The sequence below is a fragment of the Psittacula echo genome (genome assembly GCF_963264785.1).
Source record: "Psittacula echo genome assembly, chromosome: 17".
Taxonomy (NCBI): Eukaryota; Metazoa; Chordata; class Aves; order Psittaciformes; family Psittacidae; genus Psittacula; species Psittacula echo.
Genome location: NC_137753.1, coordinates 7,180,240 through 7,208,072, shown reverse-complemented (window position 1 = coordinate 7,208,072; position 27,833 = coordinate 7,180,240). Strand labels below are relative to the sequence as shown.

The 27,833-nt window shown below is 47.9% G+C and overlaps 1 protein-coding gene across 2 annotated transcripts; it reads left to right on the top strand.

Moving 5' to 3' along the window:
• Positions 1-1,355: 1,355 nt before the first annotated feature.
• CDC42 (cell division cycle 42) lies at positions 1,356-27,833 on the top strand. 2 transcript variants are annotated; one of them, XM_080631117.1, is made up of 6 exons: positions 1,356-1,404; positions 14,311-14,451; positions 18,472-18,544; positions 20,397-20,506; positions 20,613-20,810; positions 26,263-27,833. In XM_080631117.1, the coding sequence occupies exons 2-6, from the start codon at positions 14,347-14,349 to the stop codon at positions 26,350-26,352; spliced, it is 576 nt and encodes a 191-aa protein (XP_080487243.1). In that variant the 5' UTR covers positions 1,356-1,404; positions 14,311-14,346; the 3' UTR covers positions 26,353-27,833. The 2 variants fall into 2 exon arrangements, with proteins under 2 accessions (XP_080487243.1, XP_080487244.1); XM_080631118.1 differs by lacking the exon at positions 1,356-1,404 and adding an exon at positions 1,481-1,500.

The following is a 27,833-nucleotide window of genomic DNA, read 5'->3' as shown; positions in this document are numbered from 1 at the left end:
AGGCAGTGTTGGAAGTACTGGAAGATGCCTCTGCAGAGCTCAGCATCCCATCCTCTGGAAAGTGGGCGAGGATGGAGCTGGAGGACAGAGGTTGACTGCAGAGGTCTGAGCTGTGCCTTGCTCCAATGTGGTTTTCAAGCCTTTTATTTCAGTGAGTGTGTGCCCTCTGCTTTGCTTAGAGCAGCCACCACATAGGTAAGGAGTGAACACGGCAGAACCAGAGGCTGATGATGGTTCCAGCCGCAGAAGGCAAAGCGTTTCCCAGATGAAGAGGTGAAAAATCACACTCTCCTGCACCGCTTCGTTTCCACTCATGAGTTCATCTTGAAGAATTATGTTGACAGCATTTCTCTCCCATAGCTCTTCCATGAGGACTCAGGGCTGCAGTGAGCATGGTCTGAAGGCAGCTGCTCCCTGCAAAGTCCACAGGGATGGATGGTGCTTGCTGAGGGCACAAATGTGCTTCTGGCACCACTGGCATTGGGCAGAGCAGGTTTTGCTCACGCACAGATAAAGGCTGTTCGGAAGGATGCTGTTAACATCTGATCCAGCCCTGGGTGCCCCAAGACCAGCAAGTTTTCTGTTTCAGGCCAGATTTCGGCTCCTGCTTCTCAAAGTGGCAGCTCCTGCAGGTTTCTCCCCAGTGCTCTTGCTCCTGAAGGGTAGTTTTGATTTTATTTAGCTTCTTAAGGGGATTGGTTATAACCCCTTGTGAGTGCACACTGTACCACAGATTCATCCCCTGGCCAGGAGGAGTCACTCAGCAAGTGGAGTTGTGACTCTGGCCCTTTTGGCTTCAGCTCCAGGGAGAAGGAAAAAGGAAGAAGAAAAGTGTGGAATTTGGAAGCAGTGATGCAGGGGTGCACTGCGTGCTGTAGGGGAGACTTTGTGCTCTCAGTGTGGTCCTGCAGCCCTGGGGTGCATACACAGGGGTGCAGGTGCCGGGTGGGGGCGTTCCTGTGGCCCCTGGGGTACACACAAGGGGGTGCAGATACCTGGTGAAGGGGTTCTTTGGCCCCTCGGGTGCACACAAGGGGTACAGATGCAGGGTGGGGGCGTTCCTGTGGCCCCTGGGGTACACACAAGGGGGTACAGATGCGGGGTGAGGGGGTTCTTTGGCCCCTGGGGTGCACACACGAGGGGGTGCGGGTGCAGGATGAGGGGTCCCGGGTACGGGTCCTTTTCCCCTCCCCACCCGCACCCAGCGGGCAGCCGCGCGCGTTCCCGCGGTGGGGCGGCGCGCGCCGGCCGAGCAGCGCCCCCTGGCGGGCGCGCCTCCGCCCCTCCCCTGCGGCCGCGCCCCGCCCGGCGTGCGCTGCGCGGTGACGTCAGCGGCGGCGTGCCCCTGCGCCCGAGCCGAGGAGACCCCGCAGCGAGCTGCCAACGCCCGGCGGAGACTCAGAGGTGAGCGACCGCGCCGGGGCGGGCACGGAGCCGCCGCGACCCCGCGGGTACCCCGTGCCCTTGGGCACTCTCGTCCGGCCCCGCCGCCGTGGGCCGGTGCGTCCGCCGCGCGGGAGCCACCCTCTGCGGCGTGTGGGGGGTCTCCCAGGCAGCCGCCGGTGGCGGTGGGGGGGCGGCCCTTCCCAGCGCCGCGAAGGGAGGAGGGGGTGCGGCTCGGCCGCGCCGCCGGTGCCGGGGCTCGGCTTTCCCGGGGGGCGGCGGCCGCGCCTCCCTTCCCCCGCTTCCTGGCGCGGCGGGCGGCGGCCGGACCCTCGTCGCTTGGGAGCGGCGGCAGGAAGCGCTCCTGCGCGGGGTGCATCGGCCATGGCGGGGCCCGGCCCTGCCCCGGCTGCGGGCTCGTGCTCGGGGGCTGTGGGGTCAGCTGTGAGGCCGGGTTCTTCCGTCGAGCACTGTGGTAGCGCTGAGCCGCAGCGGGGGTGCGGGCGCTGTTAAAGGCTCAGCCTAAGCTGTATGCGCTGTGAAAAGTCAGTTCCCACACGAGAAGGAGCTGGGAGGCCCTTCTGGGCTTGTGCTTCCCTCGGTTCGAGGTCTTAGGCTCGCCCAAAGGCCGTCACAGCGCCGGTGATGCCGCTGGTTTTGGTTAGGGAGGGAGCCGGTGCTGCCTCGAGGGTTGGTGTTGACATATGTTTGTCTTTCTCCTTCGAAATCTCATCGCGATGTGCATGCTGCAGCAGCACGTCACCTAGCTGCGGTTTAAGGGTTTGGTTTAGCGACCTGGACTTCAGCTGCGGGTTTCCCTGTGCGGGTAGAACTCGCAGCTGGTGGCAGCAATGGGAGACACTCTCTGGCCAGGTAGCTGGGAACAACAAGCGGCATTGTGAAACCTGTGCTCAATGGAGAATTGCAGATGGACAGAATTCCTGGTGTCCTGGCTGTGTGGGTACCGCATCCAGGGGAGTCAGAGCGCCTTCGCTGTGTCTGGACAGAAGCACGGGGAAAACACGGCCTTAACCAGGAGGCCATGTTAGATGACAGCGGAGTAGTCAGGAGCAGTTTGGTCTGGCCATCTGTGATTGCCTTTGTCTTGTGTTCATCTATGCTTCTCCTTCTCGGAAAGGAGATGCTCACTGCCTTCATTCGGAGTGTTCAGTCTCAGTGCCCTTGGTTTTTCTTGCCTTTTTTTTTTTCTGAAAGGTATTTAAAACCTGGCTCAAGCTCCTTGCATTGCTAGTAGGAATAACTCAGGAAAGCACTTAAAAGCTTCTCTCTCTTTCAGGATCTTATGCAAACCCAACTTCAGATAGAAAGCCTTTGTATTTGGCTAGCTGTATGTGGAAAATCTGCTTTGCAAACTGTTCCTTCTGGTTAGGATAGGATGAGGGGAAGGCAGAATAGGCAAATGTGTACCTGAGACAGGTCTGGTGGATGCGCATTATACCTGAATCAGTGTATTGCTAACTCGAAGTGGTTCTGCATTCAAGCTGTTCCTGTGTATGCTTCAGTAACAATGAGGAAAGGGTTTTTTAAGTCTTGGCAAGGAATTAAACCTGCTGCGATGCAAGATAAAACATGTTTGTCATTTGGTAACGTGTTGTAGGCAGAAATTTTAATCATTAGATTTGCATACTTTGAACTTGGCTATTCATGACCTGCCACTGATGCTCTACATACATTATAGGCCCTGCTTTGAGGGTGGTTGTTTGCCTTGAAGTTGTGGCCGGTTCTGGGAAGTTTGTGGTGTTTTCACTGTAGAATAGAAATGCCCTGGAAGTCGTGGAGTATCTAAAATGGAAATGGCAGAGCTACTAAAAGAACAATAGTAAACAGAAGCGGAGCCCATCTGAAACTGGTTGGGATTTTCCTGATGAGTGTGCAACTGGGCTTTTCTGACTTTACAGGAAAGCCTATGAGAGGCTGATGTTAAGTGCAGCATGAAGTTGACTGCAAATCCTGATGTGACAGTTCCTCCTGGTTAAAATGCAGCTGTAGTACTAAAACACATCTCTTAAGTTGTATGAGCACAGACAACTGAACATCTTAAAACCTTCTCTACAGCTCCCTGTTTCCCTGCAAGCTTCAGAGTTAATACAGAACCACTGGGTTCCAGCTCTGCTTCTGGCTTTTGAGAACTTGTAAAAGACATGAAGGTGCATCAGTGCAGCTGAGGTGTGTGTAACCTGCTGTGTGCTAATGTGAGTGCTCCCAGCTTCTGGAAGTCATCTCTGGACTTATGTATTTTAGTCCTCTTTTTGCCTGTCTTTTGTGGTCACAGCTTTCACGCTGTCATTAGGCTCAATCATATGAATTTCAGTGGTCTGAGCTTCTAGAGCAGTAGCGTGCAGGGAGGAGTTGTGGGGGATGTTGGTATCCTTGCTCTTAGGGCTTCATTCCTGAGGAAGGAGCACCACCTTTTTTTGTAGAAGATGAAGATGCTGTCAAATTAAATGGAACTGAAATTGGTTTCTGGTACTCCAGGTAGCAAGAAGCTCTCTTTAACTGCTTGGTGTATTGTAAACTTCTGTCTTGGCTCCTCTCACCCTACTTGCTGAATGCAGGTGAACCCTCTCCCACCTTTATCCTTTAGTATATGACAAATAAACCAACTTCTTGACTAGGTAAGCTTTTATGCGGAGTTTTAAAGATACTCAGGGTATCTTTACACTTCTGCAGCCTGTTACGTGAGTAGGTGGCTTCCTTCAAGCCTTGTTTATAAAAGCTTAGACTACATAGCTAATGGTGTATATCGGGAATACACCTGGGAATGACAGGTAAAACCCTTTCCAGAGCTTCTCCTGAAGCTAATGCCCAGCACAGAGTTATCCTTTTCTGCATACATCAGGCTGCATCCTTGTGATGGGTGCAGGTAAATGTCTGAGGTGGGTGACAGGGTAACATTAAGACACGGTGTTCCCAGCCTCTGATGGTGGATCCTTTAGGTTGTTCCTGGGTTGAAGAACTGGATTTGTTTACCCTGCCCTGGGTGTGCAGTAAACCTGAAAATAGTGAATGCAAGACGCAGAGTTTCCATGTTATTGTTCTGCAATTAATCTTTGTTAACTTCCGGCTGAGTTTCAAATAGTGATGTCTGTTTTGAAAAGTTTCAGACCTTCAAGATACTATTTGGCCTGTTTTGAGCTGTCCTTTTCTTGAGCTGGCAGACCTTTCTTCTAAACAAGTGACATTTTATAAAGAGAAAACAGAGAGTTAGTTTTGCAAAAGCTTCTAAACCCTGTTGTTCTGTTTTAAGCTCTTGTGCTGCTGATCACCCTGCTACTTTTGCATGTTACAGCATAATTCCTAGCGGGAGAGTTGGTCTGTGCTCTCTGTTCTCTTGTCGTGAAAACCCAGACCAAACTCATCATTAAAAGGTAATGTGGGGGCTTTCTCTGAGCCTTTATGTGTGGAGGGGGTGTTCAGGGACTGGCTCATCACTACTAAGACTCCTCTGGTTAGGTTGGTGGTCTCGGTGCATGTTCTATTAAGTTTAGACCCAGCAATGGCAGGGGAAGGTTTTACCAGGCTCATGCAGTGTTAGGGGCAGGCTCTGTAGTGGGAGGGGATCCTGGCATTCTGCAGCCATAGCAAAGGCTGCCAGAATTGTCTTGGTCTGTAAGGAGCTGTTTTGAATTGCTCAGCTCTTCTCAAGTTGAAAGATGCTGTGCTGTGTTGTGGCCAATAACGAGTGTTCTGTTTTTGGAGGGGGAAAAATGACAAAAATGCTCTTAGGCTCTGGATGGAAGGAAAGAAGGCATCTGCCACCTCATAAAGTGGTGTAGCTGTTTGTGTTGGGGCAGCTGGGGCTGGTAAACAGCTCAGTGCAAAAGGGCTTGTTGTGGGAGGGCTACGTGCTGGCCTTGGCTTGGGCAGTGGTGTTCTCTGCTTGTGGCTGAGCTGGAGCTCAGTGATCTGAGGTTTTTTAGTGCTTGTGAAATGTTGCTGAGCTAAGTAGCTCCTCTCAAGCATCTTCTTCCATCTCCTTACTGCTGAGAAACTCCTGGTTGCCTGATGGGGTCTTGGTCCTGCTGCCTTGGCCATGATGCTGTGGGTATCTTGTCTTGTGCTGCGCAAGGGAGGGTGGTTCCAACTGCTCTGGTTCCTTCCTTTGGTTAGGTGAGCACAGGGCAACCTCTCCTGCTTCAGTCCTGGTGTTGGTGAGCATTCCAGCTACTTTGTTAGTTTTAATAAAATCCCACTGTGGTTTGGGTTGGAAGGGACCTTAAAGCTCATCCAGTTCCAAGCCCCTGCCATGAGCAGGGACACCTTCCACTAGAGCAGCTTGCTCCAAGCCCCTGTGTCCAACCTGGCCTTGAACACTGCCAGGGATGGGGCAGCCACAGCTTCTCTGGGCACCCTGTGCCAGTGCCTCAGCACCCTCATAGGGAAGAGCTTCTTCCTAGTGTCTCAACTAAATCTGCCCTGTGTCAGTTTAAAGCTGTCACTGTCTGGGAAAAGTGGCTTTTGCAGTGTTTTTTAACAGAGCTTTTTCTCTTTAGTCCTTGGGCAGTGTGGTGCTACTTGGTCTCAGTGATTCCTGAACACACAGTTTCCTCCCGTGGTGCATGGAGCACCAGCAACTGTCCCACTCCTTGAGGGGGACACCCACAGGAGCGAGGGGTGATCAGTGGAGTGGGGGTGATCTCTCACAACTGATGTGCATTCAGGGTGCTTCCCGTTATACAAAAATGTGCCGCAGAGTAGAAGAACTTCTGCCAATGTCTGTTTTACTGCTGTTAAATGTAGTAGGCCATGGGTATGAGGAGAGAAACATTGAAGCTGATGAGTGCCATGATATGGTTGTAGAAGCAAAAAGGTCCAGCTTGTATTTTTAACTATTAACAGTATGAAACTAGACTAATAAGGTAGTTCTTTTTAATGTGGTATTAAAAAACTGAACAGGTTTTTGTTGCATGGTTTGAGTGAGACAGCTTCTTGTGTAGAGTATAAAAGTGAAGAGTAATAATGAAAGATTAAAATGCCTTTGGGAGGACAATGTAGGCCCACATACTTCCCAGTGTTTAATCTGGGGCAGGTTTTCCCAGTGTTGACGGCTGGTTTTGGCAGTGTAACCTTACCTGGAGTGATAACAGAGGAGTTGACACTTTTGCTATTTCCTGTTGAGGTGGTGGTAAAGGAAAGGTGGTTGTTCTGAGCCCTGAAGTGGAACAGGTCAGCAGTGCTGGTGCTGGGGCAGTGGGCAGATGTGGTCATGGCTGCACCGACAAGCCTGCATGGGCAGCTTGGTTTTGTTTAGGACTGCAGTGAATTGAGAAGGCTTTCCCCTTCTGTTGGAATTGTAGAAACATGTTATGGTAACTGAGGTTCATGCTTTTAAAATTCCCCCGCCCAGCTATCTTCACTTATCTGGTGTGTGTCTGCTTTACCAGGTTGTTTTGAGGAGCCTTTAGGAAGATGTACAAAGCAGCTGTTAGTTCTTATATGGTTAGAAAAAGAAAGTTTCATTAAGCATAGAAAGCATCAGTTGATCTCTGTTTCATTTTTGAGAGGTCTCTTATGCTTCCTTGGTAATTTGGAGTAACTTGTCCAGAAATGGGTGCTTCAGAACCACAGAGCTGTTGGGATACACAAGCTCTGTTAAGTGGCAGACTTGGGGATGCTCTGAGATCCCAGAGACATACTTTATCTCAAACAGGGATTGCTGTAATGACAGCAAATGTTGTGGCTTTCAGGAACAGCATCACCCCAAGAGCTGAATTGGGGCTGTCATGGTGCTGGTGCGGCTACGTCAGTGGTGATCACAGAATGGTAGGAGTTGGTCCTGGAGAGGAACTCTCTGTCAGTGACTGCAGTTGCTACAGCAATAGGACAAGAGGAAATGGGTTTAAACTTAAGCAGGGGAAGTTCAGGTTAGATACAAGGAGGAAGTTTTTTTTTTTTCACTGTGAGGGTGCTGAGGCACTGGAATGGGTTGCCTAAAGAAGTTGTGAATGCTCCATCCCTGGCAGCGTTCAAGGCCAGGCTGGATGAAGCTTTGGGTGATAGGGTCTAGTGTGAGGCGTCCCTAGCCATGGCAGGGGGGTTGGAACTAAATGATCTTAAGGTCCTTTCCAACCCTATTCTATGGTACTGTGGAAGGGACCTTGAAGATCATCCAGTTCCAATGATGCTAGTCCTGTGTCTCTTCATAGAGTTGGCTTTTGTGTGACCAAGTGTTTCTTGTTCTTGCGTCCACACCAGGTTGAGTCTGTGGGTGTGGGCAGGCAGGACAGAGCCCACCAGTGTGCTCCACTGCTGTGAGACCTCAAACCAGAACACTATGGATCTGAATCCTCGCCCCAGTTCTTCTGTTTGTCTTGACAGCCTCTTGTAGCACAACTGAGCTTTTTGGCCCTGTGTCACTCAGTTAGACATCTTCCATCTAAACCAAATAGCCACACTGTGTTTTGGAGGCAGTTCTCCCTTGTGGAATACAAAAGGTAGGGTCTAAAGGATTGTCTAACTTGTTAGTGGCGATCCAGCAAACCCCAAAGCAACCAAACAATATTTAAAAAGGATATGTTTTTCAAGATCCTGAACTGATGTGGTACAAGGCTGTTTCTTGAGTCTGCCCCTTCTGCTTTTTGCAGGTTTTGCCTTGGACTTCACCATTTGTCTTGCTCTAAGGGAGTGCAACTCCTGTGCTGGTTTGTAATTTAACAGCTTTTTAAATACCCAGGCTTTATGCTCAGCTTTGGGAGCAGATGTGTTTGTGTATTGAGCTTGTGTGCCTGATGCAGTCTGAGCTGGGGGCAGCAGGCAGGTGACTGGTCACCAGATGGTTCACAGCACAATGTATTCTCTTAAGTTTCATTTACCACATTAATACCACAGAAGTGGCAGATTTGTGCAGTTCTAGGGTGAGAGCTCCATGAAGAAGATGATTCCTAGGAGGCTAAAAGGTGGGCTTTGGGCTGGAAGATTTAGGTGATGTCTGTAAGTGGCCCCTGGACACCTGCGAAGGAGAATATCAGCCGTGGGGAAGATGGCCAGTACTGGGCAAGGAGAATACTGGCTATGCTCTTGGAGCCAGTTTTGCTTTCTGTGCCTGTTTGTCTTTCTGGAGTGCAGCTCTTAATCAGAGAGCAGCTTCTGTTGGTGTTTTGCGTCACGGATTTGTGGTAGTATCAGTGCACTGAGAAATCCAGGGTCTTTTAACTCTGTGGTTGGCAGCTGAACTTTACCAGTCTGGTCTTTTCACCAGAGGTTTGTGATTTTGGATGGAACTGGTGTGTTGTCTGCAGTGATCTTTGTGATGAAGCATTTGCTTTGCCAGGTTTATGTTGCAGATACGCAATCAGAGCCTTCTCCGCATAATGCTGGTGGGTGTCTCTGGTGGGGAAAGCACGACTGCTGGGGTTGTAGTAGCTGATTATCTCCCTCATGCCCTTGATTTGGGAGACTTGTCACTTTGGAAAGCAGCAGTTTCAGTTTGTAGTAGGGATAGAGGAGGTGGCAGAAGGCAAGGACCTTGAAGTGGTAGGGCAAGGGTGCCTTGAAATGGATGTGATTAACCTAGGAACCAATGATGAAATCCACACATGTATTTAATAATGTGGGGGGTTTATAAGGTATGAAAGCAGTGTGGAAGGGTAAAAGTGGTTAGCAGATCATGGGTAAAATCCTGTGAATGTTGTTACTTCCGGTTTGGACTCCCGAGTGCTTTGACCCCACAGGAGTTACCTGTGTGACCTGTTAGTGTAAAATCACCTTGTTTGGGAGGGGGGAATAAAAGGTCTTAGTCCTACTTTTCCGAAATGGGTCTGTTTGATCCTTTCCAACAGGATCTGGAAGCTGTGAGGGACTGGTTCCCCTTGGCCTCCTGAGGTAATGGTGTGTACTAAAGAGCACCATGAAATGGCTCTGGGTCATCAGGCGGTGGTTGCAGCGGTACCTGTGATGAAATGGCAGCAGTTTCAGGGCTGCCTGAAAGAGGAAGTCGTGGTGCTGCTGAAGCTTGACAGGAAGCTAGTGCAGGATGTGCAGACAGATTTGACAGCTGGGTTTCCTTTGCCTAGGAGGATATGCACATTTCAACCTGAAAACAGACTTTGGGTAGCTTGAAAATAAAAGGAGTCTTAACAAGCATGAAGGCTTATGGTTTCTGCTTCAAATTACATGTAGAGCAAGAGTAAAGGCAAGATCCTGCAGATTCTTACCCCTTGGTGTAGCAGGGAACACTGATTGTGTACAAAGAGCCACAAAAATTCGCTTCATGTTTTAGTCAGTAGTTCCTACAGCTGCTAGAATGTGTTGCAACTACTCTGCGTTAGAGACTGGTTTTAGAACTGAAGAGCTCCTGTGGTAACACCATGTTTCATGTGCTTCCACGAAGGTGGGAAGCTGAGGCTTGCACAAAGGGGGTTGTGGCCCTCTGTGTTGGGGGTGCATGTGGGACAGGGTTTCTTGCAACCTGTGCTTAGTGAATGGGAACGTACTTTAGGTGCTGTGTTTTTCCAGCCTTCTGTGATCTATCCATGTCTCTTAGTGTGCACACAGGGCAAGAAAGTATAACTCCAACTTTTCCTTTGCACGAGGAAGGATTGCAGATCTACATCGCATCCCACTGGGACTTGCATTTAACACTTGCATCTCTGTTGCCACTTTTTGGGATTAACCCTAAATGCACATCAGCTCTCTGATGGAAGTGTGAGGCTGTAAAATGGGCCAGTTCAGTCTGGAGCAGGGCCACTTGATGAATCTGCTCTGGCTCACAGGGCTTTGTAGTCCAGTTTCCAGGATGCTGGCTCCCAGTTCTCCTGGGTCCTGCTGAGTTCTGTGAAGTTCTGTTCGTTGTGATCACGTGCTGAAGAGATTAAGATCCAACAAATGTTAGAAGTATGGTCAGTTAACATGTGCTGTAGTGAAGCCCTGATGTTTTTGATTACCATGCAGAGAGGTTTGAGAAATCAGTTCAGTGTGGGGTTTTTTTAAGTCTTTAGAACTTGCTGGGCTGCCCTAAGTCACACTGCCGGGTGTAGCCTTCCCAATCTTTATCAGCTCTCCTCTCTGGGCTTGGCCAGATGGTCATGATTACATGGCTCAGAATCCACCCCCTGCACTCAAACTGGGATGACTTCAGCGCTTTCCAGTCTGTTTCTATTCCCTCAGATACTTGGAACTACTCAGTGTTTTCTAGTCCTGCTGGGTGTTGTCAATGTAGACTTCCTACTAGCTGCTTTGGAGGGGGAACAAAACCCAAACCCTGGGATTTCTTTCTTTCTGCCTCCTTTGGTGTTGCACTCAGGGGATGAGTTATTCTGTAGTTGTAGCTCATGTTGGATTAAATCACTTTTAAACCCCAAGTCCATGGTGTAAGTGTTTTCAAAGCTGTTCCTATGGAAGAGCAGGTCCTAGGAGCTAAGCTCAAAAATGAGCATGTTTTCAGCTGTCTGCTGTGGACTTCTTAGAAGTGGAAATCATGAAGTGGCTCATCCAGCTAATCTAGAAAGCCGACTAATCCAAGGAAAACAACTTAGTCAACAACTCCACTTTCCCACTGGTTAGCTCTTGGAGGCCTATGCTTCAGACCTGTATCTGTTTAAACCTTAGGTCATCTTATTTCAGTATTTAAGGATAAAGTTATATATCCATTAAGACAAAAAAAAAAAGGTGAGGGGATCCTTTAACCTGGATATGTGCTTAAATGCATTTGGTCCTTTAAATATGTCATCCTGAAGTGTCTCTTGGCTTTGGGGTGCAGTTAAATAGTGGTGTGAGAGGGGTGGTAGGTGCGTGGCACATACAGAACTTCCGTGAGCCGGTTCAGTGCTTTTAATGGTCAGTTTTGTTGATACCTTCATTTAGAAAGGAAGAAAACCAACAACCAAACAGGAATGAACTTGGGGTGCAGGGTTGAGAGGAAGCTCTGCTTTTATAGGAGATATTCTTAATGTGAACTGCTGGTGTTCTCTGTGGTGTGAGGATAATTGTGCACATAAAGTTGGTGTTCACTGTGAAGGGCTACTGCAGGAATAATGTCTTTGCCTTGAGCCTTTACCAAAGCCCAGCAGCTTCTCCCCCAGAGCCAGTGTGGGCGCTGGGCTGTGCTGAGGTGGGGAAGGACGTGGGGTTTTGCAGCATGTTTGAACTGGTGAGCTTTCTGATGCTGTGGTTCCATTTTGTTGTTTGCTCGATGCTCTCTGGAGTAAGAAGTTTTAAAGAGTAACACTAAACATATGTTTATGGTATGTGAACACATGGGAGCTTTTCTTGTACAGTACAGAGTGTTAAGATGTATAGTTAATCATGGATTGGTATGGAGCAGTGAGCATAGGAAGTGCTTCAGAGTCTGGACTTTTCCTCTAGCGTGGGTTCTGAGTGGCTGAAGCGGGTATGAAACCGGAGTTGTGGATAAACAGGGAAATAGAAATAGCTGGGGCAAGAGGGTGGGAAAGGAGGTAGAGCAGGAAGGGAGGGGAAGGATAGGGAATGGCTGGGATGTCTCCTGAGGGGTGGGAAGGGAGCCTGGGTTTCTCTGAAGGGGCTGTTAACCTGGAGGTGAACGGGCTCTGGTGATACCTCTTGGGTGGGCAAGGGCAGCTGGGACAGGGGTTTCTGGCTCTGGGGGACAATGTGATGAATTCCAGTTCAATTCAAAAGGCATCTGAGATGTGGCAGGGACACCAGTGTGAGAGGTGTTTTGTATCTCATATACTGGCTCTGAACAGGGTTCAGGAAGGCTGCTCCCTGTGTTGTGCAGCCTCACGGCCCAGTGACTGGTGATGGTGCCCTGTTCCCCGGGGGAGGCAGCGGGGCAGGCTGGTGAGTTGGGTTGGTTTTAATGGGAGTGTGCTTGAGTTGTTACCCAGGCCTGGTACCTGTCTTGATTTCCTCCTGAAATCTGCTGAACAGGTGACCCTTCCCTTTCCACCTTTGCTGTGAGCAGAAGCCTGTCTCCATGTGGGAAGGAGCTGCTCAACTTCCTGCCTGCTTTCTGGTGCCTTTTTTAGTCTAAAATGTTTTCTCTGCTCAATGCCTCCAGCATGGCAAGGCCCATCTATGGAGCACCTTCACAGCTGGGGCAATATTGTCTAATACTGCTTAGATACAAACCTGACCTGAACACAGAAAATGTTTCTTGAAATGGAAGCAATTGCTTTGTCCATCTGAGTAAATGTGTTCAGTTTTTTGTAGCATTAATGAAGGGCCTGTTGATACGCTTCGCTGGTCATGTGCTGGCTGCAACTGAGGTCTGCTGCATAAATCAATGGGTTCTGTTATTCTGATACTGAAACACTTACAGGGAAGCCAGTATAAGAGGATTTGCCTGTGCAAATCCATCATCTTTATATGTTGAAAGAAGATTGTATAAATGGAAATGTGTAGACAGTGGCAGTGGCGTTGTGTGACATTCTAGATGTTGCCTGATGTGCTGCTCCAAGAGAGCCTTCGCTGCCACTTCCTGTACTTGACTGCTTGTGGATCTCCGTGGGGATGGTGGTGATTAGTTTTCCTCTACAAGTAGTTTGTAGGAACTCCTGAAGATGTTTATTATGAAGGTAACTGGCTTCGTGTAAATCTCTGAGCATCCCTACAGCATCCGAATGAAAACTAGTGCTGTAAGTTTAGAGTTGTTACCAGTTACCATCACACTTGCAGGTGTGATGCTGTGATGTGTAATATCAAGTCATGCTGCAGCTGGGACCAGAGCACTCAAAAACCTGGAACTGCATTGTTCTTCCAGATCCCTCTTGAGACATGCAGTCCCCAGGAAGTGCCCCCATGCAGAGTTCAGTAGGGCTCAATTCAGTTTTAATGCAGTTACCCCCACCTGAGAGCTGTGGTACCATCCTTGGCAGGGTAAAGCACTGCCGCCATCCTGAGGGTGAATTTGCTGCAGAGGCTGTCCCTTCCTGTCCTCTCCCCCACACCCTGGCAGGGGGTAACTCAGTTTGCAAATCTCTGTCGCTGTAACTCAAACATGGAGATGTTGAAAGTCAGTGGGGGCTTTGCCTGAGGCTTGTGGGGTCAAGATTTCATACCCTTATGTGGGTGAATGGCCAGAGGCCTGGCACTTAATGTACTGGAGTCATATATTGATGAAGGGCAGCAGTGTCTGGCCCTGCAGCTAATGTCTGGAGGAGGTAGTGATGGCAAATACTGTTCTAGTTCTTGTGCTGAAGTCTGTGCTGGGACAGTGTGAAGGTAACTGGGTGCATGATGGCTTTGCAATGTCATGGGAGTAACCAGATTCCCTGGGAACTGGCACCCTGCTGAGCTGCTCAGGGCTCTTGGCCACTTCAAAGTGGGGATAAATGTACATGTTAAGTAGCAACTTGAACCAGAAGGTTGTAGAACTGTATTTGGGCCTTAAAAAAGGTGAGGGGAGGAGGAATTAGTCATGTTTACTTCTGTCTGTACCTGCTTATTTTTATCCCATAACCTAGTTTGAAAGTTGCTGCTGCTGTGTTTCTTGCTGAGCTTGCTTTACCCATGTACTCTCCAGAGGGCACATCTCCTGGGAGGCACGTGTGTTACTGGGCAGCTCTTGGGACCCCAGCTCAGACTTTCAATGCCTCTAAGGCTGGATGCTTCCCTGCATTAAAAACAAAGCTGGAAAAGCCTAAAGACCTTTCTGCCCACCTCTGTGTAAGTAGGTAAAAACAGTGACTGAATTCACCCCATGCTCCTTCCCCGTGCAGAGAAGTGGCTGCGCCAAACATAGTCTGAGGTGGTGCAGTGTATGCTGTGGGAGGAGTCTGGTGTTGAGAGGAGGTATTTGCATGTATGAAAATGAGCAGCTTCCTATTGGGTGTGTGGTGGAGGCACAGATCCACCAGGAATGTCTTGTTTTCACATCCCGAACGTGCTGTAGGTGGTTTGGGCTCCAGTTGAAGCTCACTGATGACGTGTGCTGCTATCTAGTGAGTGTGAGAAACATCTAAATGTGTGTATCTCTTTTTTCCCTAGGTTCTGTTGGAGCTGATACTCAAGTAGACTTCAGCTATGCAGACGATCAAGTGTGTAGTCGTGGGTGATGGTGCTGTTGGTAAAACCTGTCTCTTAATCTCTTACACAACAAATAAATTCCCATCGGAATATGTACCAACGGTAAGTGTGCCCATGGCTCCCGTTGTCCTGGGTCACAATGGGGTAGGGCAGCAGGAGCTTCCTAACTAACCTTTGTGCATATCCTAATGCTTGTTCATACAGCCTGCTTTCCTCTTGAAGACTGACTAATACATCATGGGAGAGTAATGATCGCTCTGATATGCTACTGCTGCCCATCTTTCATGCTGCCTGGTGGTGCTGGGCTGCCTTTCCTCTATCTAGGCAGTTCTTGCTGCTTGACTGCTCCTTAGAACCTGGGTTTCTGTTTTTTGATGCCACCAGATGGATTCTGTGAATGAGATAATTTGCATTTGTCAGGACTGTGAGTGGAGAGCAGGCAACAGGAGCACCAGCTCTCAGCCTGCTCCTTCAGCCCTTGCTACACCTTCAGCTTTAGGGAAAACAGTATTTATGTTGCTAGAATAGCCAGGGTCTATTTTTAGATGCTCATTTTTGCTTTGCAACTCTAAGATCCAGAGGTCTTGCTGCGAGTTACAGAGTGTGGCTGCAGCTAAGCTTGAGAAATAGGTTTGGATTTAGACTGTGCTGCCTCATTCATTTGTACTTCCAGATATCTGTGTAGTCCTTGGCTATTTCTGAGTAATCTTTTTGAGTTTTACAGGCTTGTTGTTCTGAGATACTGAATCCCTGCCTTATGTAAAGCTCAAGGTGGGAGCAGTTTGCTGCCTGCCTGTGGAGTGTGCGTTACCTTTCTAACAGAAAAGTGCTTTTCTTCTTGATCTTGCATATGCTGATACAGCTTGGGCACTCGGGTGGTTCAGTTTTTTAGTGAGGTTGCTGCAAGACACTTTGACATCTCTTTTCATGAGTTTTCTCTGTTATGACCCAGAAAGGCCATCACCTACTGATAAATGAGTTGAAGAGTTTATTGAGGTACCTCAAACAAATTTGGATCTGGAAATGCATCGCAGAGAGGTTCAGCACCTGCTGGTGAAAGGGTCAATCATCCTTTGTGCTATTATAAAACAACTTAAAAGAGCAGAGGGCTCCTCTGAGGTGCCAGGTATCTCTGCCCATAGTTCTTTTGGAATAGTCACTTCCTTGTAAAGATATCCTCTGTGGAAAAGAAGTTGCAACGAACGTCATTGCCTTTTTTGGGGTATTGGCTTTGTCCAGTACCCAAAGCTTTTAAATTTGCCAAATTTGAGGTTTGTTAAGAATAGGGCAGGCTTCCACAGAACAAAAATGATTGTGTTTAGTTGTGAATCAGGAGCTAAAGATGAAAGGACTCCCAGACCTGTGTTCAGGTTGGCTGCAGTGGCCACTGTCAGGAGCCTGAAGGTTGTGCTGCAGCATGAGGACCCAGGTTCAGCCTCTCTCATGGAGGTCCTTTGGTACAGACCAGTAGAGAAGTTGTATTTGAAACTGTGTATTGCCATGCTCAAGTTTTTGAGAGTGGTGGTTAAGTATCCTGCTGTGATGCTCTGGGACAACCACATCCTGTGCTGACCTGTGGAGCTCTGCTTGCCCTATTTAAGCTGTTCTTTATGGTCAAGACAAAGTGAAAGTGGGAGTTCAGGCAGTGAGTGTTTCTATACTTATCCCTAGTGAAATGACCCTTTAATTATGTTGAAAAATGCCATCATCTTACAGTGTGTATTTTGAAAGCTTCTGAGTTTGCTGTGCAGATGGTGGTACTGTCTGAAAATCCTTGCTAACACCTTCCACTAGAGCAGGTTGCTCCAAGCCCCATCCAACGTGGCCTTGAACACTACCAGAGATGGGGCAGCTATAGCTTCTCTGGACAAACACTGGAGAATGCACCAGTCCAGACTGATGGATGAGTTTCTTTAACTTGGCTTTGTGTTTTGCAGCCCTCTCTCTTGTTTGAAGCTATTTCCCAGTGAGAGATGGGCTTCATACTAGTGGTTACACATGATTTGTCAACTGCATGTTCTTGATGCCATTGCTGTTACCAGAAAGGGCAGCAAGGGGCATGTCTGTGGAAAGGCATGGGCAAGTTAGGGGTGAGTTCTGTCACACCAAAGCTTATGCTGCCTGCTCTGGGCTATCTGGCACTGGCAGGAGTTGGAGCTTCTTGCTGGGCTAATTCTTGTTCTGGTTTTTAGCCTGTTTGGCACAATCAAGAGTGAAATTGTCTGTGGATTGTGCTGTGAGACTGCAGTGGGTCTGTCTGAAGGGCAGCCTTGTAACCCTGGCCGGCTTGGGGCTGAACCCCAGACCTGTGCAATAGTAGCTGTACCTTAAAAAGCAAAAATTAAAAATCCCAGTTTGTAGATAGAGAGCTTGAAAAATAAATCCTGATGCAGGAGGATGCTGATTCCCCTAAAGGGCAGCTCCAAATAGTGTTGTTGACTCCCTGTCCACTGGGAAATGAGGGGTGTCTTTGGGGGATTAAGCTGCTGACCATCTTCTGACATCTGAAAGATGTTTTGAAAGAGCAAATGCTCTGACCTTCAGCATGGACCATACCAGTTTCTTGTTCTTACCTTGGCAGTAGCTGAATTCCCACCCTGGTCTGTCCTTTGGAGTCTTGAAGGCGTAGTCATGGCATACTGAAGGTGCTCTGTGACGTGCTTCCCACCCTCCTCAGCCCCAAGGCCTTAGTCTGAGGTGCTCCGTGAGGCAGACCCAGTGTGCTGTGTAAAAGATAGGGCTGCAGGGTAGGGAGCTGGGGGTTGGAATCTCTTGTACTTCCAAACCTTGAATGCTGATCCACAATAGTGTGTGAGGGGTGGACCTCTGCTTCCACTGCTGTTCCTGGGGACATGCAGCTGCTTTCTCAGTCACTGTGGGTTGTTAAGAGCTGGGAAAAGTCAGCATAGTGTCAGGTACCGCTGTGACCAGGACAGTTGGGTGGAGGGGAGGCAGATGGAGCTCTTGGAATTCAGCTCTGAAGCACTGTCTCACTGGTCTTACCTCTGTTTGTAGTGGGATTTTTCCCAAAGACCTAAGCTCTTCCTAAAGCCCTGTTAGTTGATGCATGTGACTGCTTATTTCTCCCTCACTTGCATGAAAAGCTTTTTGAGATAGCTGCTGGCCTCCTCAAGTATTGTGGGTTTCTTCTGCTATGGGAGCTGCTCAGACTCAGTTTGGTGCTGAAGCAGAGCTTCCCTGTGCTCACTCAGAGCTCTCTGCTGGCTCAGGGTGACCTTGCAGCACAGTGCATGTAAAGGTGGGTCTTTTCGTGACAGTGGGAAGGATGTTTTGCCAAGGGCACTTTCTGAAGTGCTGTCTGTTGTGGTTCTGACGATCAAATGGTTCTTGAATGAAGGATACTGACCTCAGACAGTTTACTCCTTTATGTGGGTGTTGAAGGAGGTGGCTTTGGGTAGCTCCCTATGCTCAGTTGTGTTGTAAACAAGTTACTGGGTGAAACCCTTTCAGCAGTGTTAGCTTTTGATCTGCCCTTGAGGACAGGACTGTTGTGCCAGATGCTGTACAGAGACAATATAACTTAGGAGCCAGGTTCTCCACTTAGATAGTGAATTTGACACAAACTGATTTTGACCAACTGTAGTGCTTCCTCCAAAGATGGAAGATAAATTCCTGTTGGAGAGATGGGCTCTGTATGGAATTCCTTGGATGTTCACAGAGATGAACGTCAGAGGGCTCAGGTCCTGTCAGAAGCAGCCCCACAGCTCTGTGCCCTGAAGGGCAGTGCTGAAGTTTATCATTTCAGTCTCTATGGGGATGTGTTCTATGTGTCAGACCAAGTGTGAAGGTGGAGATTTGTGTGGCAATGTGGGAAATCTCTTTGCAATTACAGGCAAGAGCTGTTGCAGGTGTTCTACTCAGTAGCTTTTCCCCTGTTACCTGCAGTCATATACCCAGTGTTCCCTTGCTTTAGATGCCTCATGGAAGCAGCTCCTGCATCCCTATTCCAGATTGAATTGTCCTATTAACAGCCTTAATGGCAATAGCACTGTGAGCCTCGTGGCTTCTCTTACCCTGTGCAGGTGACTTGCAGGTGAGTGGGGTGCTGGTTTGAGAAGTGGCTTATTCACATCCTCTTGAATGTGTTTCTCTTGTTTTCAGGTTTTTGATAACTATGCTGTAACGGTGATGATCGGAGGAGAGCCTTACACCTTGGGCCTCTTTGATACTGCAGGTGAGAAATGAACTGCTTGGGTCTTTGTAACTGCCCAAGATGTAGTTGAGGTGATGCTGACCATGAAGACATACAGTTGATTATGTGTTTTATGAAAGGGAAAGATACTTCTTAATTCTACATTCTTGACCTTTGGGGAGTTGCTAAATTGAGTTCTTAAACAAACAAACCAATAAAGCCCCCAGACAAACCACAACAACAGCCGAATACCAAACCAAGAAAACATTCCACTCGCTTTATAGACCTGTTTTATTGTGTGACACCAGGTGACAACTTTGGAACTTTCACCGCTAATCAAGGTGATACCTGAAAGATAAAGGGTTTCTGCATTTTTCAACAAGACTAAAGGAGGAGATTGCGTTGTATAAAATACGTGGATTGTGTGTGGGTTTCGTTTAGTAAACAGAATATTTTTGACCAATTGTCAAGACAGAAGGGAGACTGTAGAGCAGCTTCCAGTGCCTAAAGGGGCTGGCAAGAAATATGGAGAGGGGCTTTGGACAAGGGCGTGTAGGGACAGGCCAAGGGGAATGGCTTTAACCTGCCAGAGGGGAGACTGAGATGAGCTCTTAGGCACAAGTTCTTCCCTGTGAGGGTGCTGAGGTGCTGGCCCAGGGTGCCCAGAAAAGCTGTGACTGCCCCATCCCTGGCTGTGTTCAAGGCCAGGTTGGACACAGGGGCTTGGAGCAAGCTGCTCCAGTGGAAGGGGTCCCTGCCCATGTCAGGGGGTTGGCACTAAGGTCCCTTCTTTAAGGTCTCTTCCAACCCAAACCATTATATGATAAACCCCTTATTGCTAGCTGTTAAATTAAAAGGAAATTCTTTGCTTTGAACTTATATTATGGAGATAAAGCTCTTTGGAGTAGTCTGTTAATTGCAATAAGATGTTCTGATCAGTGCTTGGCTCTTCTGTGTCCATGGGGCTGTAACAAGCTGTGTAGACCTTCATCTTCCAGCTGTAGATCTGCCTCCATTGAGCTGTCCCAGGTGTTGAGTCAAGTCCATTAGGATCTCAGATGTCTGTGTTCTCTGTGATAGGCGAGAGAGCATCAGTTGTTCAAAATGCCTCAGATCACAAGTTTTTGATTTGGCTGTCAGTGAGCACAACAGCTTCTTCAGGCAGGTTTGCTTCTGAAAGCAGGGTGCTGCTGAACTGAGCACGAGGAAGCTTAAGAATGAGCTCAGCTGTGCTGGGCTGGTGGGGCGGTGCTGGTGGTGCCCTGCAGGCTCTGCCTGCCTCTGTTGAGTCCAAAGGGAAGAGCCTGGCTTCCTGTGGAGCACAGCCTGGGCTGGGTTGTCTGTGTGTTTCTAGGGGAATGCTGCTGGATGCCTGATCATACTCACCTGTAATATCAGTGTTCTCTTCTTGTGCTTAGGGGATACCTTGCTCAGTGTTCACAAGCTAAGTTGGAACCTCTTAGTGATTGTTCTTCCTCCAAACTGCAGGGTTTTCTGCAGGGTGATGAAATTCCATGGCACAATACCTCTTACGAATGGAGGAGGTGCAGAACACCTCGTCTAAAACCAGAGCCCTGTTCAGCAACTGTTCTTTGTAACTGAGGAGGGTGTTATGCGCTCCAAGGGTGTTTGATCTAAGCATTCATTACGCATGCTTCTGCCAGATTCCCAGCTCTCTGTGCTGTTAAGCTGCTCATTGTTACACAGCAACTGAATGAATTCTGGATTTGAGAACTAGGATCTTTGAATGTTTAGGTTCAGGGCATGCGTATTTGCTTAAGAGTTAGGATTAAACACAATAATGCTGTTGTGCTGGAATATGCATTCTGACTGCCTGCAAAGGGCAGATTTTCACTGTCTGGGTCTAATACTGTGTTAATTTTCTCCTCTTTAGGTCAGGAAGACTATGATAGATTACGACCACTCAGCTATCCACAGACAGATGTATTTCTGGTCTGTTTTTCAGTGGTGTCTCCCTCTTCATTTGAAAATGTGAAAGAAAAGGTTGGTTGAGCTCTGCCTAGAAAGGCAACCACCGCAGTGGTTTGGAAGTATGTCAGGAGTTACCTTAGGTGGTTGGTAACAAATACTGTGTCTTCTCTGTCTTTAGTGGGTACCTGAAATTACTCACCATTGTCCAAAGACTCCTTTCCTGCTTGTTGGCACCCAAATTGATCTACGAGATGACCCCTCAACAATTGAGAAACTTGCCAAGAACAAGCAGAAGCCCATAACTCCAGAGACGGCTGAAAAGCTGGCCCGGGACCTGAAGGCTGTCAAATACGTGGAGTGCTCTGCACTGACACAGGTGAGGGGTGGTCTTGGACCCTTATTGCTTGCTTATATTCCATGCTTTTTTTCAGTTATGGGGAAAACCAGCTTAGTATGGATGTGAAAGGGTATAAGCTCTGTTCCTGGTGTTGACACTGTAGCTTTCTCTTTGTCCTGTTGTTCGAAGGCACAAGGACTTGGCAGCGGTACAAAGAAAATCAGCCTGTGCAGATTAGGCACAGCGTAGAGAGTGATGGAGGAGGATGTGTTTGCTGTGATGGCTTTTGTGCTGGAGGAAAATAGCTACTGAAAACTTAGGTGTGTTATGGATAATAAGTGGGACACAGAATGCAGCTCACTGCTGAAGGGAGCAGGCAAAGGCAAAAAACTTCTTGAAGTCAGTTCTGATACTTCTGAGACTAGAAGCAGTTGTGAGCTGCTTTCCTGTGCATTTGGTGGGGAGCTGTTTCCTCTGTCTGTCTTAAGGTGGAAGTTCTGTTGAAACAGAAACTAATAATAAAATAGCTCTTGAGACGTAAACATGGTGATGTTGAGTGAACTGACTTGTGAACATGAGCCTAAAGCCAACAAAAACAGCTGCTTTGAGGCCAGGAAACCTGATTATCCTTTCCCTTTAAGTTAGGATTAGTAGGGTGGGGTGAATGGGAGCCATCGGCTGCCTCGCTGATATGTGGCTTTGACATTGGATGCCCTGGGATCTTGATCTTGTGTGCCTGGTCTTGCAGAACTGTGACAACTCTTCAACAGATTCCTTAATGCTACTCTAAAGAACTTGTCCCTGCCTGATGTGCATGGAACTAGGGCTGCACAGTGTCAAGTCCCTCACCCTCTTCAGTTTTGTTATGTTCATCTCTAGTATCTTCAGCACAAAGCTTTATTGCTAAGCTTCAAGAAGCCTGAAGTCCTGCCTGCCTTGCACCTTTTGCCCAGATTGCATGTTGACTAACAAAGCTTTGCCTGACTGTTTGCTGAGGAGGAAGAGGCTTTGATGGAGTTGTGCAGGAGGTGGTGTGGTGAGGTACACAATCCATCCTGGGAATCCCTGATCCAAAGGTGCTTTTGGCTGTGCTTCCCTACTGCCTGCGTGCAAGCTGAGGGTTAGTTGTGCTTGAGCTGTACTCCTCTTAGATCTGGTCACCCCCAGAGTACCAGTTTTAGATGGTGTCTGGCACATCCTGGATCCTGCTGCTCATTAGAACCTGTTAGAACCTGCCAGTTGGATTAATACATACCAGGATCGTTTTGTCCTGTACTGCTTACTGAGATCCTTTCCTCTGTAGATTTAAACTTGCCTTGTTTAGTCTGCTTGAATTGCATGGAAGCACTTAGAATTACCAGAGAAAGAGCTGATACAATTAAAACTGTCAGTGTTTATCCATTCTCATTTCCAGATAGACTAAACTATCTGTTGCAGAGAACAGCCTTAGGAATTAGAAGCTCAGCCTGAATTTCCTTCAGAGCACTAGTGCTCGTGTACCCATTGAGAGTTTTAGGAGGGTGGTTTTCTTAGCTACGAAGCAGTCACAGTAGCTGGTTTCAACTGAAGCTTGACTCAGTTGGGTAGTTCAGTCTCTCCTTAGCTTGGCCTTCATCTCCACAGTTCACCTTAGCAGTCCAGGGTGGCTTTTTCCTTCCCAGCTAATTTACAAATGACTTTGACACCCTAGTAGCAAGTGATCATAGAATCATGGAGCCAGAGCATGTTGTTGTTTTTCCTGGGAGCAAGAATTTGCTTCTTGTGTGGAAGAGCTGATGTTCTGGAGTCAAGAGGCTGAGTTATCTCCTCCTCCCTGAGGCTGGATGCCAGCAGCACTGAGGAGATGTTCTACCCCTCCTTTCCTGGGGTTGTGAAATCCCTTTTTGTGATGAAAGCACTTTTCAATGTCTGTCTTTGTTTCTCTACATAACAGTACTAAATACCACTGTAAAAAGTGGGTGACACTTTGCCTTAGGAAATGGTGACTGACAGACATGACAGCTAAACAGACTGTAACATTTGAGTTAAATGTGTGAGTGGGCTTCCTGAAGCTTGGTGCTGGTACCTAACACAAGAGAGAACTTTGAATTCAGCTCCTTTCCTCCCCCTGATGCTGGGTTGACAGTTCTGGCACAGTCAGATTTATAAAGTGTCTTAAACTGCCTGCAAAGGGGGGTGAAGGAGCCTGACCTCAGGCTAGTCCCAGTGCAGCACAGGAGCTGTGGTACTTTAACCACTATATCGAGGCCTGTGTACCAGTGGTATCAGACCCAGGCCCCTTCCTGTGGTTACTCTTGTCTCATCCAGGCTTTTAAGCCCATTCCCACTTCCACAAATATTTTGTCTCTCTCCTGTGGTTTTTTTTTTTTTCCCTCCTCTTCCTTTCTCCATTTTTTTTGCTGGATTCTTCAAAACAAATCCCAAATTCTGTTCTCCAAATTAATTTCTCCTGTGCAATAGGAAAACAAGAGCGGAGTCCCCGAGCAGAACTAAGGAAGCATGTTTCCCTGACTCCTGCCCTGCCTGCATCCTTAATCTATCTAACAGGACATAATGAGTTTATACACCAGCTTTATCCTTGCAGGGAAAGAAAATCTAATTAGTGCTCAGCCTTCCCATAGGCGTTATTGTATGATTTATCTCAAGTCTCCAGCTCTTCTGTCAGCTCATTTAAAAAGAGCTGCTGGGAGGATGTACAGAATGGCTGCACATGGTGATTTCCTTAACTTCTGTTCTCTCAAGTATAATCTTGCCTGTAACAATATGGACTTAAATGCTTCCAGATGGAGTTGCCTTAAAGATCTCCCATGTAAAACAAGATTAAAGACCTTCTAAAAGGGATGTACCAGTCCAACCTGTGAGGGAGAAACCAGTTACATTTGAATGATTAAAAAAGTTAATTTGCGAAGCCTGCAGTTGTTGACAGGAAGTAATTGAAGTTTCTGTTTGTCTTGAGCTGGGCTCAAGCTGTTTGGACCTTCAGAAGGCTGCACTCATGACAGCAGATTTAGGCGAGTCCAGTTGGCGCGGCCAGAACTGGGTTTCACCATTGGCATTAGTGTGGCTCAGCAGAGCTGCAGCTCCCGTTGTGCTACCGCAGATGCAGCGCTTGCCTCGTGCTCCAGTGTAATCCCTTGCAGCGCCTTTGCAGCTATCTGACTGCTTGTTGGATCTCAGTCACTCCAATCCTAACTCCGTTCTGTCTTCCCTTGACTTGACTGGTTAGACTGGCTTTGGTACTGAGCTGAATAACTGACTGCACCATTACCATGCTGGCTCCGTAGCAGCACTGGTGAGGTGTCGCACCGTTGCTTCAGGCACTGACATCCAGTGTCTGAAGGTGGTGATGGCTTCACCAGAGAGGTTCTGCTTCGATCCCAGATCCTGTTTTGTCAGCCATCTGGAGATTTTCAGTTATTCAGAGGCTGAATTCACAAAGCACAAGGAGTTTGGAGCCTTTGCTCTGGACTCACCGGGGTGGTTGGGAGCAGTAAGCCTGTGCATTGGAGGCGCTTGCTTACCCACTGTGGGTGACTGCAAAAGGTTTACCTGACCCTTTGGATCCCTGTGGGGGGACCAGCTGCTCTCCACTGTGTTTATTCCCCTGTTGTCTCCCCACGTGTGTGTTCACAGTGAAGTGGAAACCACCATTTCTTGTGCAGCCCCTCCCACTCTGTTCATGCCAAGTGTGTTTGTGCCTCTGCCCTTCTTGGGGTTCATTTTGTCTAACTTGGTCCATCACATGTTCTGTCTGTCTCTGACATTGACTTCTGGGTCATCTAAATGAGATTTCCTCCTGGGATCTACTTTGTTCTTTACGAAGTAAATCCGTTTGCTGCTTCTGTGAATTCAGCCTGGTCTATCCTGAATGCTCTTTGTATCTGCTTGTTTTTCTCTAATCCTCTAACCTGGCTGCTGTTTTTTCTCCTCCCCTCTGTCTTGTAGAGAGGTCTGAAGAATGTGTTTGATGAGGCTATCCTAGCTGCCCTCGAGCCTCCGGAAACTCAGCCCAAAAGGAAGTGCTGTATATTCTAAACTTTCTCCTTCCCCTCTTGCTGCTGCTTCCTCTGTCCCACTACTGTAGAAACCTGGTTAAAACATGAATAAAACCACCTTGATTGAAAGCTGTTGTGCCTGTTACCATCTTAGAGCAACCTCTGTATTAGCTCTGGACTGAAAACAATACTTAAGATCTTTAGTAAACCGTTGTGATGTGGAACATGAACTGGACTCGCTTAACTCTCTGCTGCTGGGGTTGCCAGATGTGGGTAGCTTTATAATTCAGGGGGAAAGGATCTGGTTACATCATTATTTAAAGAAAGATCAAAAGAATAAGACATGATGCTTGATCTTCCTCAGTCCAACTGGAAGAAACCGCTGGGTGTGTTTTCAATTTCTACTTGTGACTCTTGTTAACTGTATTTGCATGACAAAAGTACCTGAACCGGTGATCTGCAAGTGAGCTGTGTAACGTGAAGGGTTTTCTGGGTCTCCTTTGTGCAGTGAGATGTTTTTCCGTTGCTGTTGCTTTGGCTGTCTGTGCTATGGTGGAGTATTTGTCAGTCCTGGGGGGGAAGGAAATCTCAATGTACTTGCTACTGCTTTATGAACTGTTAAAATTCTTGCTTCCACTAACATGGTAGAGCTCTCCATTTCAAAACTAGAACCTTAAAGTCTGTTACTGTAAGATGTAAAGCTGCTTCTTACTATCATGCTTCTGATTTTTATTGTTTTAAGGAGAAAACATCAATTGTAGCTTGTCTTTCAATTTTGAAATTAAAAACCGCAGTTGTTTGTATAAATGACTGATGAAGCTTTATTCTGATTTGCACTTCCTGGCTTCAGTTTAACACTTAACCCTGCGTCCGGTGCCCGCTCCTGCTCCTCCATCCCGACTCCTCCGGTACCATCCACAGCTCCTGGGCTCCGCCTGGCTGCTGCTGCCTGCGGGTGCCTGGCACCGGAGTCTGCCCAGCACGGGACTGGGGCTGTTCCCTTGCATGTCTCTTGCCTTGTCTCCTCTCCTTCACTCGGGTGTCTGCTGCTCCAGATCAGGCTCTTCCATTTGAATGCAGCACTTTCTGCTTTGTCATTAGCATGTGAAATGTGTTAGCAGCCAGCTAATGATAAAAATTGCCTTAAGGAAATGACTTTGGTACGTGTGCATTGCTTCGTGTGAAGGATAGAATCATGGAATGGTTTGGGTTGGAAGGGACCTTAAAGATCATCTAGCTCAGCCCCCTGCCGTGTGCAGGGACAAGTGTACACCAAGTGTTCTGGTCTGGCCTCAAAGGATTCGTGTTCCTGTTCAGAAAACCAGGTGCTGAAGCACAGCAAGGCACTGGGAAGGAGCAGAGGAGGCTCTGGGAGTTGTAGGTGGCAAACCTGGGCTCATCATTGAGGGGGTTCTCTGCCGCTTGGCTTTCGGTGCTTGTGTTTGTGTGAAAGGTCTGAAATGAGACTGCCCCTTTCTCTCTCTGCCCCTTTCCAGAAAGGCCTAAAGAATGTATTTGACGAAGCGATATTGGCTGCCCTGGAGCCTCCGGAGCCGAAGAAGACTCGCAGGTGTGTGCTGCTATGAACATCCCTCCACAGCCCCTTCTGCAGAGCTGGTGTTTGATGTCGTACTAAAAGCAATGTTTAAAAAATCAAACTAAAGATCCAAATTTTAAAGTTTGTTTTTCGCAATAATGACAAATGCCCTTCGCTCCCATCCCCCCAGCCCTGTGTGAGATGAGAATGTTAGTGTTTATTCCCCAGTGCCCCCTCAATTCAGTTAAACTAGTTAATTTTGAGTAATTCTCTATTACCAGAAAACACTGATCAGTACTAGTTTTTTATTTTGTTTACTGTTTCTAATTTGTTTTTTGTTTAAGATCCAGGCATGCTTGTGATGACTTCCTCTGTAACAGACTAATTCGGGGCTGCCTTACTGCAGCCTTGTCCCTTAGGCCAGTCTGGCAAGACTTAGTTCTAGTGGCAAGAACTCACGGGGCTGTTCTGCAGCCAGCCAGCAGCCTGAGTGTGAGCAGATTTGAGGGCTAAAGACACACACAGCAAAGTAAAATGTCCCAAGCTGGTGCTCCTCTAAGGAGGAGTGTAGAAAATGTATCTGCATCTCCTCTGAAGTTGCCTTGTATCTCTTCCCCTGGCTTTCCACTGTGCAGGTCATAAATTTCTACCCCACCCTCTAAGTTATGAAGCCTTAGGAATAGGAGAATCCTATTCTCTGGATGCACCATCAGACTTGAAACTAGCTTGCCAGTCTCTTCTTAATCTTTGATATTGTAAGTTTTTTGTCATGTGATGGAGAAAGAGCTGCACCTTTTTAAGCGTGCCCCATGATTCCGTTGGCTCTTAACAAACCCATCTTCTGCCAATCCTCAATTAGAGAGAAATTAATTACAGTGACCAGCACATACACTGCTGATGGACACGCTGAGAGGACCTGGTGTGGGTTCAGATGAGTTCTGGAGCTGGCCCTGGTGGTGCATCTCTTCCTGGATGGCTCAGCATCCTTCTGGGAGGGGTGGAAAGGCAGACCTGTGTCAGTGGGAAGGAGCTGCAGGGAGGGGTTTCTGGTGGTTGTGTGGCACCATGCAGGGACCAGTGAAGGGAATCCCGCTTGGCTCCTAAGTACCCTTGAACCCATCAGATGGGCTCCAGCCCGCTGAGGTGTGTGCAGGGTCTTCACACGCTGCCTGCACTATCGGAGGGGTTTACCACAAGATTATTTGGTCTTGCAAATTCAAAGGTTTTTAAGACTTAGGGAACCTTCTCCACCTCCCAAAATTCCGGTTTCTTGTAGACTCGGTAGTGTTGAACCAATGCTTTTTCATGTCTAAGTTCTTTGTATATGCATTCTTTTCAGATGTATTAAACATAAAGTATCTTCACAAGCCGGCCTGAGGGTAGTTATTTCCCTTGTCTTTCTCTTGAATGTGAAGGACTTGTAAATACGGCTTTTATCCCAAGCACACCCCACTCTCCTCAATGCAAGTTAGTTTGGGTCTTCATGCTTAATCCTGTCAGTTCATGTCCTGCCTCATCTCTGCTGCTGCC

Bases quoted from the DNA above. Each gene is read 5' to 3' on its own strand.
- CDC42 (XM_080631117.1), top strand. From the start codon at position 14,347: ATGCAGACGATCAAGTGTGTAGTCGTGGGTGATGGTGCTGTTGGTAAA. The intron at 18,545-20,396 runs GTGAGAAATGAA...TCTCCTCTTTAG, and splicing joins GGGCCTCTTTGATACTGCAG to GTCAGGAAGACTATGATAGA. The intron at 20,811-26,262 runs GTGAGGGGTGGT...GCCCCTTTCCAG, and splicing joins AGTGCTCTGCACTGACACAG to AAAGGCCTAAAGAATGTATT.